Source organism: Lactuca serriola, chromosome 8, assembly GCF_051521515.1.
Source record: "Lactuca serriola cultivar US96UC23 chromosome 8, Lser_US96UC23_V15, whole genome shotgun sequence".
NCBI classification, from domain to species: domain Eukaryota; kingdom Viridiplantae; phylum Streptophyta; class Magnoliopsida; order Asterales; family Asteraceae; genus Lactuca; species Lactuca serriola.
Window position 1 is genome coordinate 47,894,273 of NC_136415.1, and position 15,262 is coordinate 47,909,534.

At 35.6% G+C, this 15,262-nt stretch overlaps 1 protein-coding gene across 1 annotated transcript; it reads right to left on the minus strand.

The window, feature by feature from the left end:
• Window positions 1-11,986: 11,986 nt before the first annotated feature.
• On the minus strand, window positions 11,987-14,634 carry LOC145070478 (G-type lectin S-receptor-like serine/threonine-protein kinase LECRK4). The gene has a single exon (XM_079017421.1). It carries the CDS (start codon window positions 14,596-14,598, stop codon window positions 12,214-12,216), a length of 2,385 nt encoding a protein of 794 aa, XP_078873547.1. The 5' UTR covers window positions 14,599-14,634; the 3' UTR covers window positions 11,987-12,213.
• Between the last annotated feature and the right edge of the window lie 628 nt (window positions 14,635-15,262).

Here is a 15,262-nt window from a genome sequence, read left to right on the forward strand (position 1 = left end):
ATTTTTGTGAAAGCGTTTCCTCACAATCATTTTCATGAAGGAGAGAAACTTATGACACTTAGATTTTATGGTGTTTGTGCTCTTATCCATGTGAATTTGTCATAACCATAATCATGAGACAATATTAGTGACAAATCCAAACTCTTATGGACAAAACTTGTTATTCTTTATTTCTTGCCATCAAGGGTCCCACCATTGCTTCCAATTTATTGAGCAACTCACCCCTACTTTTCAATGTACTTTCCATTAATCAAGGTGCCTTGCCCCTATGCAATCCATTGAGAACTCATAGAACTCACATGCATTGTTGACTAAACTGGAATGACATAGAAACGAGAATATGTTAACACGATAGGTTAGAAACCTCATGTTGTGTACTAGTGATTATTAATTAGGTTTATTCTTGTTTAGTTCTTGAAAAAATTTCAAGATCATATAGACTCCCACTGACCTCTTGACATATCTGATTCTCTTGTCACGAAACATTCCTTGACAAAACAAATATTCAAGAGTTAGTGCAAAATTCTCTCAAGACTAACACTCAACTTAATTTGTTCTAGTTGATCTTTGTCTTCTTCAAGACATCACAACTTACAAATTTTAAATGTGTAGGAATAAGAAAACTTTCTCTATTCCACATTTAAGTGTTACAAACCTACTTAAGATGTGTCACTCAATGTCACAATCTTAATTCGATATTGGAACAAAGTATGATTCATCTTAATGTCTTAACCACTATAGTAATTCATGATTCCTCTTCTTAGCCAAAATAGTGTACTAAGGTGTTCTTAGAGGATGAATTGTAATATGGTTCTTTACAATTACTAAGAAGATCATAAAACTTGATAGAGAAGTACTCTCCCTTCTTCTTAGATTAGAGAAACTTCTTATCTTTCTGCCTTATTGATTCTTCTTATTCGTTCTTCCATTCATTGAACAATTTCAATGGTTCAGAATCATGCTTAATCCTATAAGCGTAACCATATTCACTAATCCTTTAGTAAATATGACGAATAATATTATTGTTATTTATGATGGACTTAACTGGTGCACAACATTGTGAACTCGATCTCCTAGTCCTTCACTTGACTCTTTGTCAAGGAATTTGCCTTAAAAAAATTTCTAAGTACCAAGATTTCCATACATCACATGATTCAAATCATATGATTCCAAGCTTCTTCCAATTGAAACTTGGGCAATGGGAATCTTTCCTTACTTAGAAAATAACGAGACTACCATAAATAACATAACTAAGAATCACATCCACTTAATATTGCTTATAATGGAAACACACAAGCATCAACTTTCACAATTTCCATTGCAAGGAAATATAAATAAGATAAAAACAAAATTTATTTTATTGCAGAAAAATATATCCTTACAAAGCAAATGAAAAACTATGCTATTACATATTCCTAAGCAATCTATCATAACTCTAAGCAGCATCTCAAAAATCCGATCATGGAATCCATTCGATCGTAATCCATTTCTTCGCGATTAGATTCAGCTCGCTCTTTCCTTTACGCTTCCTTTCTTTTCTTCGATCGAAATGTAATCTTATCACATCATGTACTAAGAATCTCCTAATAGAAACATAATGGAGTTAGATATTGGATTGTACCCGAAACATAGTCATACATCTTGACTCTCCCATCTCTTAGATCTCTCAGGTAGTCAGGGTAGTTTTGCAACCAATGCCCCTTATTTTGGAAGTAGAAACATATGGACTCTTCTGGAATGGTACACAGGACTATATCAACCTTAGCCTTTCTCTTGCGTAGAGAAAACTTTTCTGGACTTCCAATGTTACCATTGCCCTTAGGATATTGATTTATCAGACAAATTTGCTCGACCAGTGCGCCAAATCAAATATGATTCAGCAGCAATAAGCAAATAAGTCAAATTGATAAGGGTTACATCGTGGTCCATCATATAGTACTCTCTAACGAACTTACCATTTGATTCGGGAAGTGACTGAAGAGCCAACTCCACAGTCAACCTCCTTTGTAACCTCATATCCAAGACATGAGCACATACAGACTTTCCATTTTTGTGTCTTATTGCCAATAGGGCTTGAGCGACCTTGAACTTTTCAAGTGTTCGAACACACGGATCAGGGAGAATTATTGAAGGAGGTGGAGGAAGTGATACATGATTTCCATTTCCACAATCCAATCGTGGAATATCATCTTCACGTGGAAAACCTTTTCCAACGGATTTAGGAAGACCATAGTTGTCAGACTTTGACATCTACAAACGGGAGAAATTTCAAGTTTATTTTATTGAGTCCTTAATAAAACACCCAAATAAGATATTAAGGCTAGGACCCAACACAATATCCTACAAATTGGAAGAGGGATTCCGTAATCCAACTTCCAGAACATTTGAAGGTAGGTAAATGACGATTTACCAATTTCCATCATGGAAAACGAAAAATAAAGTTAAGTTTTAAATGTATTAAAAACTCCTAGATCTTCTGAGATTCATTGAACTTTTGAATAACATGTTTAAATCTCGATCTGCCCCTCGATTTGTGATTGGGATGCCGAGGATTACAAAACAGGGTGTGAATAACCATGCAAATATACATGGTGCCCCCAATGTTACAGTCACCTATTCGATGTGCCATTTGACCACACACACTCCACCAAACTATGACAAACAATGAGTCACCCTTTGCTACCTTTGCTTAGAACTCAATTAGTGTGCCGGTTAACACTTTTTGGAGAATGAAACAAACTTGAAAATTAAGTGTTTACATTCATATAATATAGGTAAATATAACATCAAAGAATTGGTTGATATGCAGATGACCATGGAATCAGAATGTCGAGGTGGTTTTTAGAGTCACCTCAATAGAAAAAGTAGTTGGGATGATGAATCGTGCATTAAATGAGAGGGTAAAGAGCATGAGACTTCATGCAGGTTTACACAAGATGTTCTTGGAAGATTCACTAAAAAAATAACATATTTAATCAACAAAGAATTCTTAGTCCCTATAGGGTTCAAGATTCCAATAGAGGAACAACAAGGTAGTGAGATTTCACAAAAAAACTTGAAATTTTTTCGGTTATCTCTATTACGTCAAGCTTAAAGACTCAGAGAGAGAGGGAGAGAAAAAAAACTAGAACCTAATGTAAGGAAATTCACTTTTATAGGCTACAGGTTGGATGCATGACAAAGGGTGACACTTATGAGAGAAAGAGAATCAGAGGGTTATCATAACCTTGGATGTTGTCTTCAACTAGAGTGTCTTGTATAAGGAAATACTTGCAGAGAGACCTGGTAGAGAAAAGAAACCAGAGAAAGCAGAAAATCAAGTTGAGTTAAAAGATAACTCAAATGGCGATATTACAAAATCTTTTAGTATGACTGAGATAGGTCAAAGTTAAGGAATCAGCAGGAGCTTTGATAAACCTAGAGATAGTGGGAGCATAGGTAATAATAATTTAGAGGGTAAAGTTGCATATGATGTAAATACTGAACCTCCTCTTATCAAGTGATCCACTAGACAATGAAGAAGTCTATTCATGTATTCTCCATTAGCTAATTATTTGTTGTTGTCTAAGAATTTGAACCCAAGTTTGATCTTGAGGCCTTGAGGACTCATACAATGGCATAAGGAAGACGAGTTGAGCTCACATAACAAGAACCAGACTAGGTCCTTGGTCAATTTCCCAGAATAGAAGAAAGCGCTACATTACAAATAGATGTTTTGGGTTTAGGATAAGATAGATGGCATAAATACATGCAAAAGGAGGATTGGTGTCCAAGGGAATCCATCAAAAATGATAGTTTGATTCTATAGTTGTGTAGGTGACTATAATCAAATTGGTCCTAAATGTAAAGCCTATGAAGAACTCCATCTAGAGTGGCTAGATGTGAATAAAGCCTTTTTCATTAATGATAACATGGAGGATGACACCTGCAAGGCACAACCAGAGAGTGCTCTTACAGTTGGCAAGAAGAATCAGGCGAAGACGAAGAAAAGTGTGTATGGAATGAAGCAAGCTTCTGAGCAATGGTACTTAAAGTTGGTTGACTTCATGAAGAGGTGTAGGTACACAAGACGTGAAATGGATCACTGTTATTACTTAAAGAAATTTAGTTCCTCCTATATCATCCTTGTATTTAATTTTGATGATTAGGATGGCTAAGCTAGAGAAAGACTTTGGTACGGAGAATTCAACATATTAGTGTATCAAGGTGTTTACCATAGAGAAGTTGAAGTTTTGCATGACTTCAACTAAGCTTACGGAAGTTTTAGGAAATGGCATGGTAGAGAGAGAGAGTGAGAGAGAGAGAGAGAAGGGAGAGGTATTAAGGAATGTTGCAACAATTGAATGGAATGAAAGACTAAAGTTGTTTACCGCTTCAATTAGGAGATTGTTAGGTAAATATGAAGGGTTGAAAACATTAATTCAAAAGGATTGTAGTTGGCAGCTCCTTTTATTTTATCAAATGTGGCAAGTAAGGAATTTTTTCCTTCTGCTTTCAAAGATGTCATATTGTAGCACCTGGTTCCTGGTACGTAAATTTCATTTGAGTATTTTCATTTTAGCCTTGGACTCGGCGAGTTGAAGGTCCGACTCGCCGAGTAGGGACGGGACCCGGGACACGTTTTAAGTTGGCGACTCGGCGAGTCACCGCTGTTTGATGAAACCCTAAGTTTCAGGGGTTTGCACCCTATTTAATCCCTCATTCCGCCCCAAACTCGCCCCCATTCACCCTTAGAGCCCCCAACATCGTCCTTGCCCTTTTTCCTTGAGAGATTGAAGTGTTTGGGTGTGTTTTTGAAGTTGTTGAGGAGCAAGAAGAGAAGATCAAGAAGAGGAGAAGGAGGCCAAGCATCTCTGTGTCATCCCAACGTTTTCCCTGAGGTATAGCTCATTTCCCCTCTGTTTTTGAGCTTATAGTCCCAAATAGCTTCATGAAGATCCTTCTTGAGCCATTTCCCAAGCTTGTTTGTGCATTTTGGGTCATATTAAGTTGTTAGCCTTTAGATCTATGCACTATTCAGTCCCTGGAGCTTGGATCTACTGTCTTTATGGAGTCATGTTGCACACAAGTCCTAGATCTACCCCTTTTGGTGCACTTTGAGCCTTAAAACCTTCATTGGTGATGATCTACACGTAAAGTTGGAAACTTTATGTGTAAACCAGGCCCTAGGAGCCCAGATCTGTGAATGGCATGGACTGGATTCAAGCAAAATCGCGTATATGGCTTTTGCATGAAGCAGACTCGGCGAGTCGCTCATCTGACTCGACGAGTCGAGTCGTGAGTCTCCGAGTTTGTCCCCTTTTCGTTGTGCCGAGTAGGGTAGTGAGTCCTGGGTGGACTCGGTGAGTTGGGAGCCGAACTCACCCATGGAGGAACTCGACGAGTCAATGCCCTGACTCAGCGAGTTCAAGGCAATCTTCTTAGATCAAGAACAGACTCGGCGAGTTGTTCATACAACTCGGCGAGTCACAGCATAAAGTATTCATCGGATGAAGATGAACTCGGCGAGTAGTTCATACAACTCGGCGAGTAGGATGAAGGACTTGGACATCAGTTTAGAAGGAGAACTCGTCGAGTTAACGCCCAACTCGACGAGTAGAGACGGGTTGCAGGACAATCGATTGGATAGGGACTCGGCAAGTTGGAGAGCCAACTCGGCGAGTCGGGTCAACTGAAAGTTGACTCTGGCTTTGACTTTTGACTGGATCAAAGGTAAAATGGTCATTTTACCCAAGGGTCAGTTAGCGGTGTTTGATTGAGTGTTTTGTGGGAATTATAGCTGGAGGATTTCCGGAGCAGCAATAGCAGCAGTAGACAGTCAATTCCCACACAAGCCAGCAGCTATTTCAAGGTGAGTTTCCTTCCAGTAGGAACGGGTCTAAGGCACCAAGGCCGCCCCGTATAGACGAAACGTTAGTATTAGAGTGTGGGCCGAGCCCGTATCTCTTGGTTGAGTTGATTATGATATGTGCCAGTATGATAGAGTTGTCTATACTTGTTGTCTGTGTGATACTTGTATATTATGGGTTAGCGGTTGAGTGTGGGCAAGGCCCGTATCTCTCCGAGAGTGGAGTGTGGGCTGGGCCCGTATCTCCCAGATAGTAGAGTGTGGGCGAGGCCCGTATCTTCTAGCTAGCGGAGTGTGGGCAAGGCCCGTATCTTCGTGAGTGTTGGTGAGGCCTGTAACTCCTGGCTTCATGTTGTATGTTGTATGCTTGTATGGTATGAGGTATTATGGGGGAGCTCACTAAGCTTCGTGCTTACAGTTTTCAGTTTTGATTTCAGGTACCTTTTCAGCTAAGGGAAAGGAGCCGGCGCGGTAGCGACATATCACACACACTCTTGTTTTCCGCACTATGGATTTTTGGGATGTACTCTGAATTATTACTATGACATTACTGGTTTTCAGACATGAATTATTATTATGAATGTTTTGAAATGATGTTTTTATGTTTTGACCTAAATTTAAAAAGAAATTTTTAACCGGTATTTTTGGGGTGTTACACATATAGTTGCACACATATAAATATATGTGTGCTTCATGTTTAGAAGAACCACAATAACAATAAAAAAATGTAGAATATACAAAAACACAGAAAAAGAGCATAAATCTTAGAGATTGTGCTTTGGAGCAGATTTGCAGACAAATATAGTTTTTTTTTTTAATTTTTTGATTTATACAAGTCAGTTTAGCCTTCTATGATTTATACGATCTTAGTGATAACAAAATCCTCTCTCTCTCTCTCTACATATAATTCATTTGATTATATTAGCATCTGTCCGTGGATATATGTCAAAATAGACTGAATTGAACCACATTAAATACTGTGTTTTGATTTTTACAGTTTTTCATTTGTAGTTTTTCTAGTAGTTGTATTATGTATGTTTTATCACAATTGTTTAATGTTTTCTAAAGTTGTTTAATTTTTATTTTTGCTGAATTCCCAACCGCCACACTTTGCCAACAGTTTGACACCAACAATCCAGAGTTAGGGTAGGATTAGCGTTTGGTCGATGATCCCAATACCATATAAAGCCTTAGTTTAGCATGATTTTATTCTTAAATTATTGATATGGTACAAGGAATATAATTAAAATGTGATATTCCCTTAGGCTATAATATATTTTCTAGATCAAAGGTGCATGGTTCAATCATATGAAATTTAGGTTTGCCTTTTTCAATAACAAAAGATATGATTATAAGTCAAGAGTGTGAAGAAAATAACCAGACAAGCTTTGTGGCAGCACATGTGACAAAGAAACTCCACAACTTTAACATTATAATACCCCTTAACAAATAACTCTCTCGAGTCACCCATTGGCATTTCTATGTGTTTGAATACAAAACTATATTACTACTACAGGGCATTAGCGGCGACGCCTATCGCCGCAAAAAGTATGGGTGGTTGCCGCTAATACCTTTAGCACTGACAGTTCGCTGCAAATGAGTTGCTGGTAATGTTTTGTTGCTAATGCGCACCTAGTCACCGCTAAAGGTTCACCGTCACTGCTATTGACATGTCGCCGCTAATACAACACCGTCGCTGCTAATACGCCACTGTCGCCACAAAAGATGTCACCGCTAAAAGATTTTTGGTTTTTTTTAACATTAAATTTATAAAAAAAACAATATAACATTTATAAAATCTAATAACTTTTTATAGAAATATAACATTTATAAAATCTGGTAACCTTTTATAGAAATATTAATCAATACACAACCAATCCAAAATATTAATATTAATCGACAATCCAAAATACTAATCCATACCACATCCTAATTAAAGTATGCTTCCAAATTACAAAACATTTTGATAAAATCCTAAAGTAACTACTCGTCCTCATCATTTCCTTCACTATTTGGTGGCGACAATGAGCGAAACCGCTCTTCCAATGCTGCAGAACAGGTCGGGTCCTTTAGTATTGTTTGCAACATTTCTAACTACAAAGAAAACAAAATATATTACCAACATATCATAATAGCATTATACTTTTCAAAAATTATATCATTCTATAAAATATCAACATATCAACATATTAAATACACTTAAACATACATCTACTTCCCATTATAGCATTTACTTTCCAAAAATTACCAAACTACAAAATATCAACATATCAAACCATAACTAACATATCATTATATCATTCTACTTTCGATTATAGCATTGTACTTTTCAAAAATTACCAAACTACAAAATATCAACATATCAAATCATAACCAACATATCATTATACCATTCTACTTTCCAATATAGCATTGTACTTTCTAAAAATTACCAAACTACAAAATATCAACACATCAAACAATAACCAACATATCATTATAGCATTCTACTTTCCATTATAGCATTTACTTTCCAAAAATGACCAAACTACAAAATATCAACATATCAAATCAAAACCAACATATCATCATACCATTCTACTTTCCATTATAGCATTTTACTTTCCAAAAATTACCAAACTACAAAATATCAACATATCTAACCATAACCAACATATCATTATAGCATTCTACTTTCCATTATAGCATTGTACTTTCCAAAATTACCAAACTACAAAATATCAACATATCAAATCATAACCAACGTATCATTATAGCACTCTACTTTCCATTATAGCATTGTATTTTTCCATTATATCATTATACTTTTCAACTTAAATTAACAATTACCTGTAATTGTGGTTGTTCTTGTGTCACTGGTTGTTCCTGATCGTACATGGACACAACTGTAGGGGTTTTACGCCCAATGCCTCTAATATGTTCAGGTTGAACACCCAATATTCTTTCAAAACAATTTTTTTTTATATCAGTGGGTGTTAGACCGTTTGCTTCAGAAGTAGCTTGGGTTCGTTGGTTGATCACCTCGAGTAAAGCATTCTGTATTTTCAAAAAATAATAAAAATCATAAAAATTAGATCACTAAATACCCTTGATGATATAAACACTTATATGAAAATTCAAATTAACCACTTACGTATTGTTGCTCGACTACAGGACTATAAAATACCCCTTGACGATTGGAATTAGCCTTACGAAAAACATCGATTCGACTGATATCCTATTTAACATTAAAAATTAGATTACTACTTTAAATAAATATTTAAATATATCATAACTTACTTCTTTGAAACATGCATTGATGTACGAGCTCAACCCCCCTCTGTTTACAACTAGTTGCTTTGCACGACATTCTGTGTTTGACGCCGAACGCCTTAAAAATTCTGGCGTTTGAAAATGTTCGACTGCCTTCGCCCAATTTTCACGTGACATACCCTTTGGGGGGCTGTTTAATGCGGTTGGGATATTTGCAGGCCCCCCGATTTCCTTAAAATAAGAATGAGCTTTACTTTTTCGGCCTCTGTAAACTTTTGCAAGACTCGAATAAATGCTCCGCAACAATTGAGCACACTCCGGATCTATGTTAACCTTATCCAAATCAAATTTATTCTGTAAATACAAAAATTTTAGTTAATTAAATAACAATCACAACTAAACTTAAAATAGTATCCAAGTTACCTTTAGATGCACAACTGTTGCGTTCCTTAATGCGGGGGAAACATTGTCCCAACCAAATACGTTAAACGGATGTTCTTCCACAAATACCTCCCAATTTCATGTTTGAACCAATTACCACACTTCCCGACAGGGGAATATGTGATCTCTCTGTCAAAATCCAAATCCACGGGCTTTCCCTTGTCTGCCCGTATCAACTTTCCCAGCTTGATATTTTTTGACATGCCCCCCCTTTTTTTTGGAAGCTCGGCTGAAAAAATACAATTAAAAATATTAGTCACGATAACTTATAAAAAAATAATAAAAATAGATAATAAATATATCATAATAAAACTTACCATCCTGTTCGTGCTGACCACGGCCAAAGCCTACTGGAGGTGGTGGATCCCCGGCTCCATCACCAGTTAATTTCATTTTATAAAGGTAACTTAGTTTGATTCTAAAGTTAAATTAATTTGATTTTCTAATTAGTTTAATATTTACTTTTTTGTTATTAGTTTAATTTTTTAAACTAATTTTATTTTAATATTAACATTAACTTGATTTTAAAACTATTTTAATTTAATTTTACAATTAATTTATTATATTTTTATTGATTTTTTTAAAATTAATTTAATTTTATTCCATAATTAAATTAAAATTACTAGAAGTACATTGCTATTAATAACCTAATTAAGCTAAAGTTGTAATGACCAACATTAAGTCACTAAAAGTATGTTGCTATTAATTTGGTTTTATAATTAATTTAATTTGATTTTATAAAGGTAACTTAGTTTGATTCTAAAGTTAAATTAATTTGATTTTCTAATTAGTTTAATATTTTCATTTTTATTATTAGTTTAATTTTTTAAAGAAATTTTATTTTATTTTAATATTAACATTAACTTGATTTTAAAACTACTTTAATTTCATTTTACAATAGATTTATTATTTTTTATATTGATTTTTTTTAATTAATTTAATTTTATTCTATAATTAAATTAAAATTATTAGAAGTAAGTTGCTATAATAACCTCATTAAAGCTAAAGTTGTAATGACCAACATTAAGTCACTAAAAGTATGTTGCTATTAATTTGGCTTTATAATTAATTTAATTTGATTTTATAAAGGTAACTTAGTTTGAATCTAAAGTTAAATTAATTTAATATTTTCTTTATTGTTATTAGTTTAATTTTTTAAACTAATTTTATTTTATTTTAATATTAATATTAACTTGATTTTAAAACTAATTGAATTTGATTTTACAATTAATTAATTATTTTTTTATTGATTTTTTTAAAATTAATTTAATTTTATTCTATTATTAAATTAAAATTACTAGAAGTATGTTGCTATTAATAACCTAATTAAGCTAAAGTTGTAATGACCAACATTAACTCACTAACAAAACTAAGCACTTTGAAACCATATACAATACATTACTAGAACTAAGTTGCTATTAATAATCTAATTAAGCCAAATGTATACATCCAATTTGTATATTCCAATTTCATAAAATTAAACCAAATGTATACAATACATTTAATTCCAATTTAATTTCATTTTAGACATACAATACAGCTTGCATATTCCAATTTCATACAATTCCAAACAAATGTATACATCCTATTTCAAACAAATGCATACATCCAATTTCAATTTCATACAAATCTATAATCTAAATACAAAATCAAAAAAATGTATATATACATCCAATTTCAATATCCAATTTGAATTTCATGTCAAATTTCATTTTTAAGCCAATGTGGTATAAACATAAATAAAAAAACATATAGAAAATGCATAAATAGTTCCCATAAATTTGAAAAAACATATACAATCCCACAAAATGCATAAACACTTCATAACATATATACAATCCCACAAAATGCATACACTTCATATCTTAAAATACAAACATAATAACTCAGCAAAACTGAAGAATACTAACAATTTATCATCCAAATTAGCACCAAAACAAAAAAATAAATAAATAAATAAGAGAAAATAGGAAGGAAATCGACCTTCAATGTGGGCAATTTCGGAATTGAGCTGATGGGTTGCTGGTATGGAGTGCTAAGTCGTCGGTAATGGAGAATTGGAGGAAGGTGGCGGTCTTGTGGCGGCAGAACGAGCTAGCTAGGGAATGTCGTCGGTTTCAACCCTCGTCCTTGTCGTGACAGTTAGAAAGAACCTGAAAGGAGAAAAAAACGAGAGAAAAGACTAGGGACAAAAAGAACGACACAGAAAAGGAAGCTGTAGGTGGGTTATCTGCAACAGGCTTAATTTAGCGGCGACAAGTAATAGCGGCAACGTCAAGGTATTAGCAGCGGCACCTTGGAGGGAAAAGTCAGCACGTTTTCGCGTTACTTTACGACCGTTCGATTGGAAACAAATCGGATGGATCGGGTTCATTTGACGCGGATCGCAGTTTGTGGGTATTAACGGCGACGGAAGGCAATAGCGACAACATGTAACGCGTCGATTACATGTTGCCGCTATTGCCCTGAACCGCCGCTAAAGACTTCGTCGCTAATGTTAATATTTATTGTAGTCCGACCTTATATTACTTATTCGAAACATGAATGATCATTAATAAAACGATTACTTTTACTTCCATTTATTTTACAACTAGTCACAAGAATGCATGTGTGTTACACATGACTTATATATAAAATGAATAGGGTTATTGTTCAAAATGGTACTTACAAAACTAAACGACACTCAAGAATGAAGTAGGATTTGGAGGTATTGGGATTTTGACAGTCCCTTCAAGCATCAACACTACTTTTTTCATCGAGGGGCGGAGGGACGGATCCTCTTGAGTGCACCAAAGGCCTATCTTGATCATCCGTTCTAGTGTTCTTCTATCTACGTCTGCATCATTCACTAGTTTGAATAATTCATCTGTTTCATAACATTCATAGACCCATTCTTCGAGAATGGCTTCATCAGATGGAAGGCTGTTATCAAACTTCCTTCGGCAACATAAAATCTCAAATAAAACGATTCCAAAACTATACACATCCACTTTAACTGTTATGGGTAGCTTCTTGTGCCATTCAGGCGCAACATAACCCCTTGTTCCTCTTATCAAGGTGGATGTTCTAGTTTGGTCATGTTCAAGTAGTTTTGCCAATCCAAAGTCGGAAATCTTGGCACATCCATACTCGTCCATGAGGATATTTTGAGGCTTGATATCACAGTGAATTATGGGTGTTTCACATTCTTCATGTAAGTAGAAGATGCCATGGGCAATGTCTAGAGCAATCCTAATTCTCTCTGTCCAACATGGCTTGCTTTCTTTGTAATGAAATAATACATCCGCAAGTGATCCTCTGGTCATGTACTCCAAAACGAGGAGCCTTTCGGGACCATCACAACAATAACCAAGTAGCCTTGTTAGGTTACGATGATGAGTTCTCCCAATCACTTTCATTTCAGTTTGAAACTCTCTTTCCCCTTCTTGTGCCAACTCTTTCTTCAATTTCTTCACAGCCACCATCTTCATGGGGCTCTCTATTATTCCTTTGTACACTATCCCAAACGATCCTCTGCCCAGTTCTTCTTTAAAACCATCTGTGATTTTCTCTAGCTCAGCATATGAAAATGCCCGGAGCCCAACATCCTCGAACAATTGAACATTTACATGCTCAGAAATCTTTTTGTAAGCCCAAACGTGAGATCTCCACATGATTACTCCAGAAAGTAGCAAAACGAGTACTGCAACCGAGGCAAGTGAAACCCCTATAACTAAGAATTTCACTTGTCGCACTTTCCTGACCTGGTCTGATGGGTAATTAGTTGGATTCGATCCGTTATTTACAGAAGCCACATATACTTTAATCAAACCGACATTTGACTCACTATCTCTTACTTGCACATATAATAAAGGGAGCTTCTGCAACCTGCAACTCTGTCCTGTGAACAGTGCCGCCTCGCATTTGCAGTCATTCATACAAGCAAGTGAACACTCTTCTTGGTTTGATGCTTTTGGAAGAGCGTATGCCGCATCTTCCCAATAAGTATTATTAGGCAACCTTGTCATCTGGGAAAAGTTACCTTTATCTCCATCGGGAATTTTGCAGGTTTCTGCTGTGTAATATCTTTTGCAACCTGAAGACCAAGACCCAGGTTTCACAAAATCAAACCCTGGTAAACATCTGCATGTCGCAGCGTCGTTCATGACATAACAATACCCGTTTACGCCACAAAGACCTCGCCCAACACACTTGTCTGTAGAAGATACCCATATGACTGAGTCGTTCTGGCCCGTGTTATTTAAATCACGAAAGTAAAGTCGTAAGATGCCGTCCACGTCAATTTTCAGGCGATAGATTGCATCTTCTCGACGATAGCCTCCTTGTGTTAGATTCTTGATGTAAAAAGTTGAATTTTGCAACAAGTAAAGAAAGCCATCGGAATCAAGATTCAGTGCAACGTTAGGTCCCGTGTCGGGGGTGTTAGACCACCAGTATTGAGTAGCAGTGACATCTGGAAACCCTAAATTCGGGAATGTTAAAAGGTGCCCATCGATTTGCATACTGAGCTTGAAAATCCCAATGGAGTAGTCTGCCACCGAGACACAAGAAAATAAAGCTTGACCGGCTACAAGACGCTGTCCAACCAAAAGGGTATCAGTGGGGTGGTCAAAGCTTTGCCATAATATCGTCCTCTGGTCGGAATCATAGAGCACAAAGTTGCCGGAGTCTTTCATGGAAGCAACAGCAGCACCGATACCGCCGGTGTCAGAGATACTGATCTGTTGGCCTTGTGGTTGGTCCACGACCAGCCTTCCATCGGTTGTGAAACGCAAAGTAGAATCATTGGAGAGTGGAAGGGTGTCGCGTTTGGCCGTCCATACAACAGTTCTTTCTGCAATTCCGGCAATATAAATACCGACAGCGTAGCCACCTGTCTGTGGATAGAAACCGAAGGCGTATAGTCCCGACGGCGATAACCATGAGGTGGTGGCACCTGTAGGCCTTAAAGAAGAACCTCGTGTTACATTGGATTGAGCTTTTGCTATATTGAAGGTAAAGAAAATGGTGAAGACAAAGGAAAGAAAGCTGGCTAGATGAGAACTAGAAGTCGCCATTTATGGTATAGAATTTTATTAGCCCGGTTTTATAGGAAAAAGGAGAGGGGCAGTAGGGACATCCTATAAGGGGTATTTAAAACATATCTTTTACTAAAATATAGTTAAAGAATTTATAAATGAAAACGAAGGACTTGTAACCAGTTAGAAGGACAATAGTGGTTCCAATTGTGTTTTGACAGTTTTTTAGTTTTTATTGATTTAGTCATAGGGGTTATGAAAACCAAAAAGCTTCGAGATGTTAAATTGTTTTTTCTTTTTTTATCACATATCATTATTATCGTTGCCTATTATTTTACATGTTGATTTCTTTTTTTGGATTTATTTGGTTTTTGGTGTTTAATTTTGATTTAGTTATCGGCTTCACGAAAACAAAAAAGTTTTGAGATGTTTAATTAATTGTTTTTCCTTCTTTTTATGACGTATCATTATTGTATGTCAATATAATGCATAATATTACACGCTGTATCGTATCAATATAATGTGCATACTATTACACGTTGTATCGGAGCCTATAATTTACATATTGATTTCTTTTTTTTTTATTTGATCCGTTTTTGGTGTATAATTTTGATTCTACTGTGTTGGTTAGGGCCGCTTTTAATTTTAGTTAGATAAATATATAAATCATTAATCTATATGTATAATATAACTGGCAATTTGG

Bases quoted from the DNA above. Each gene is read 5' to 3' on its own strand.
- LOC145070478 (XM_079017421.1), bottom strand. From the start codon at position 14,598: ATGGCGACTTCTAGTTCTCATCTAGCCAGCTTTCTTTCCTTTGTCTTC.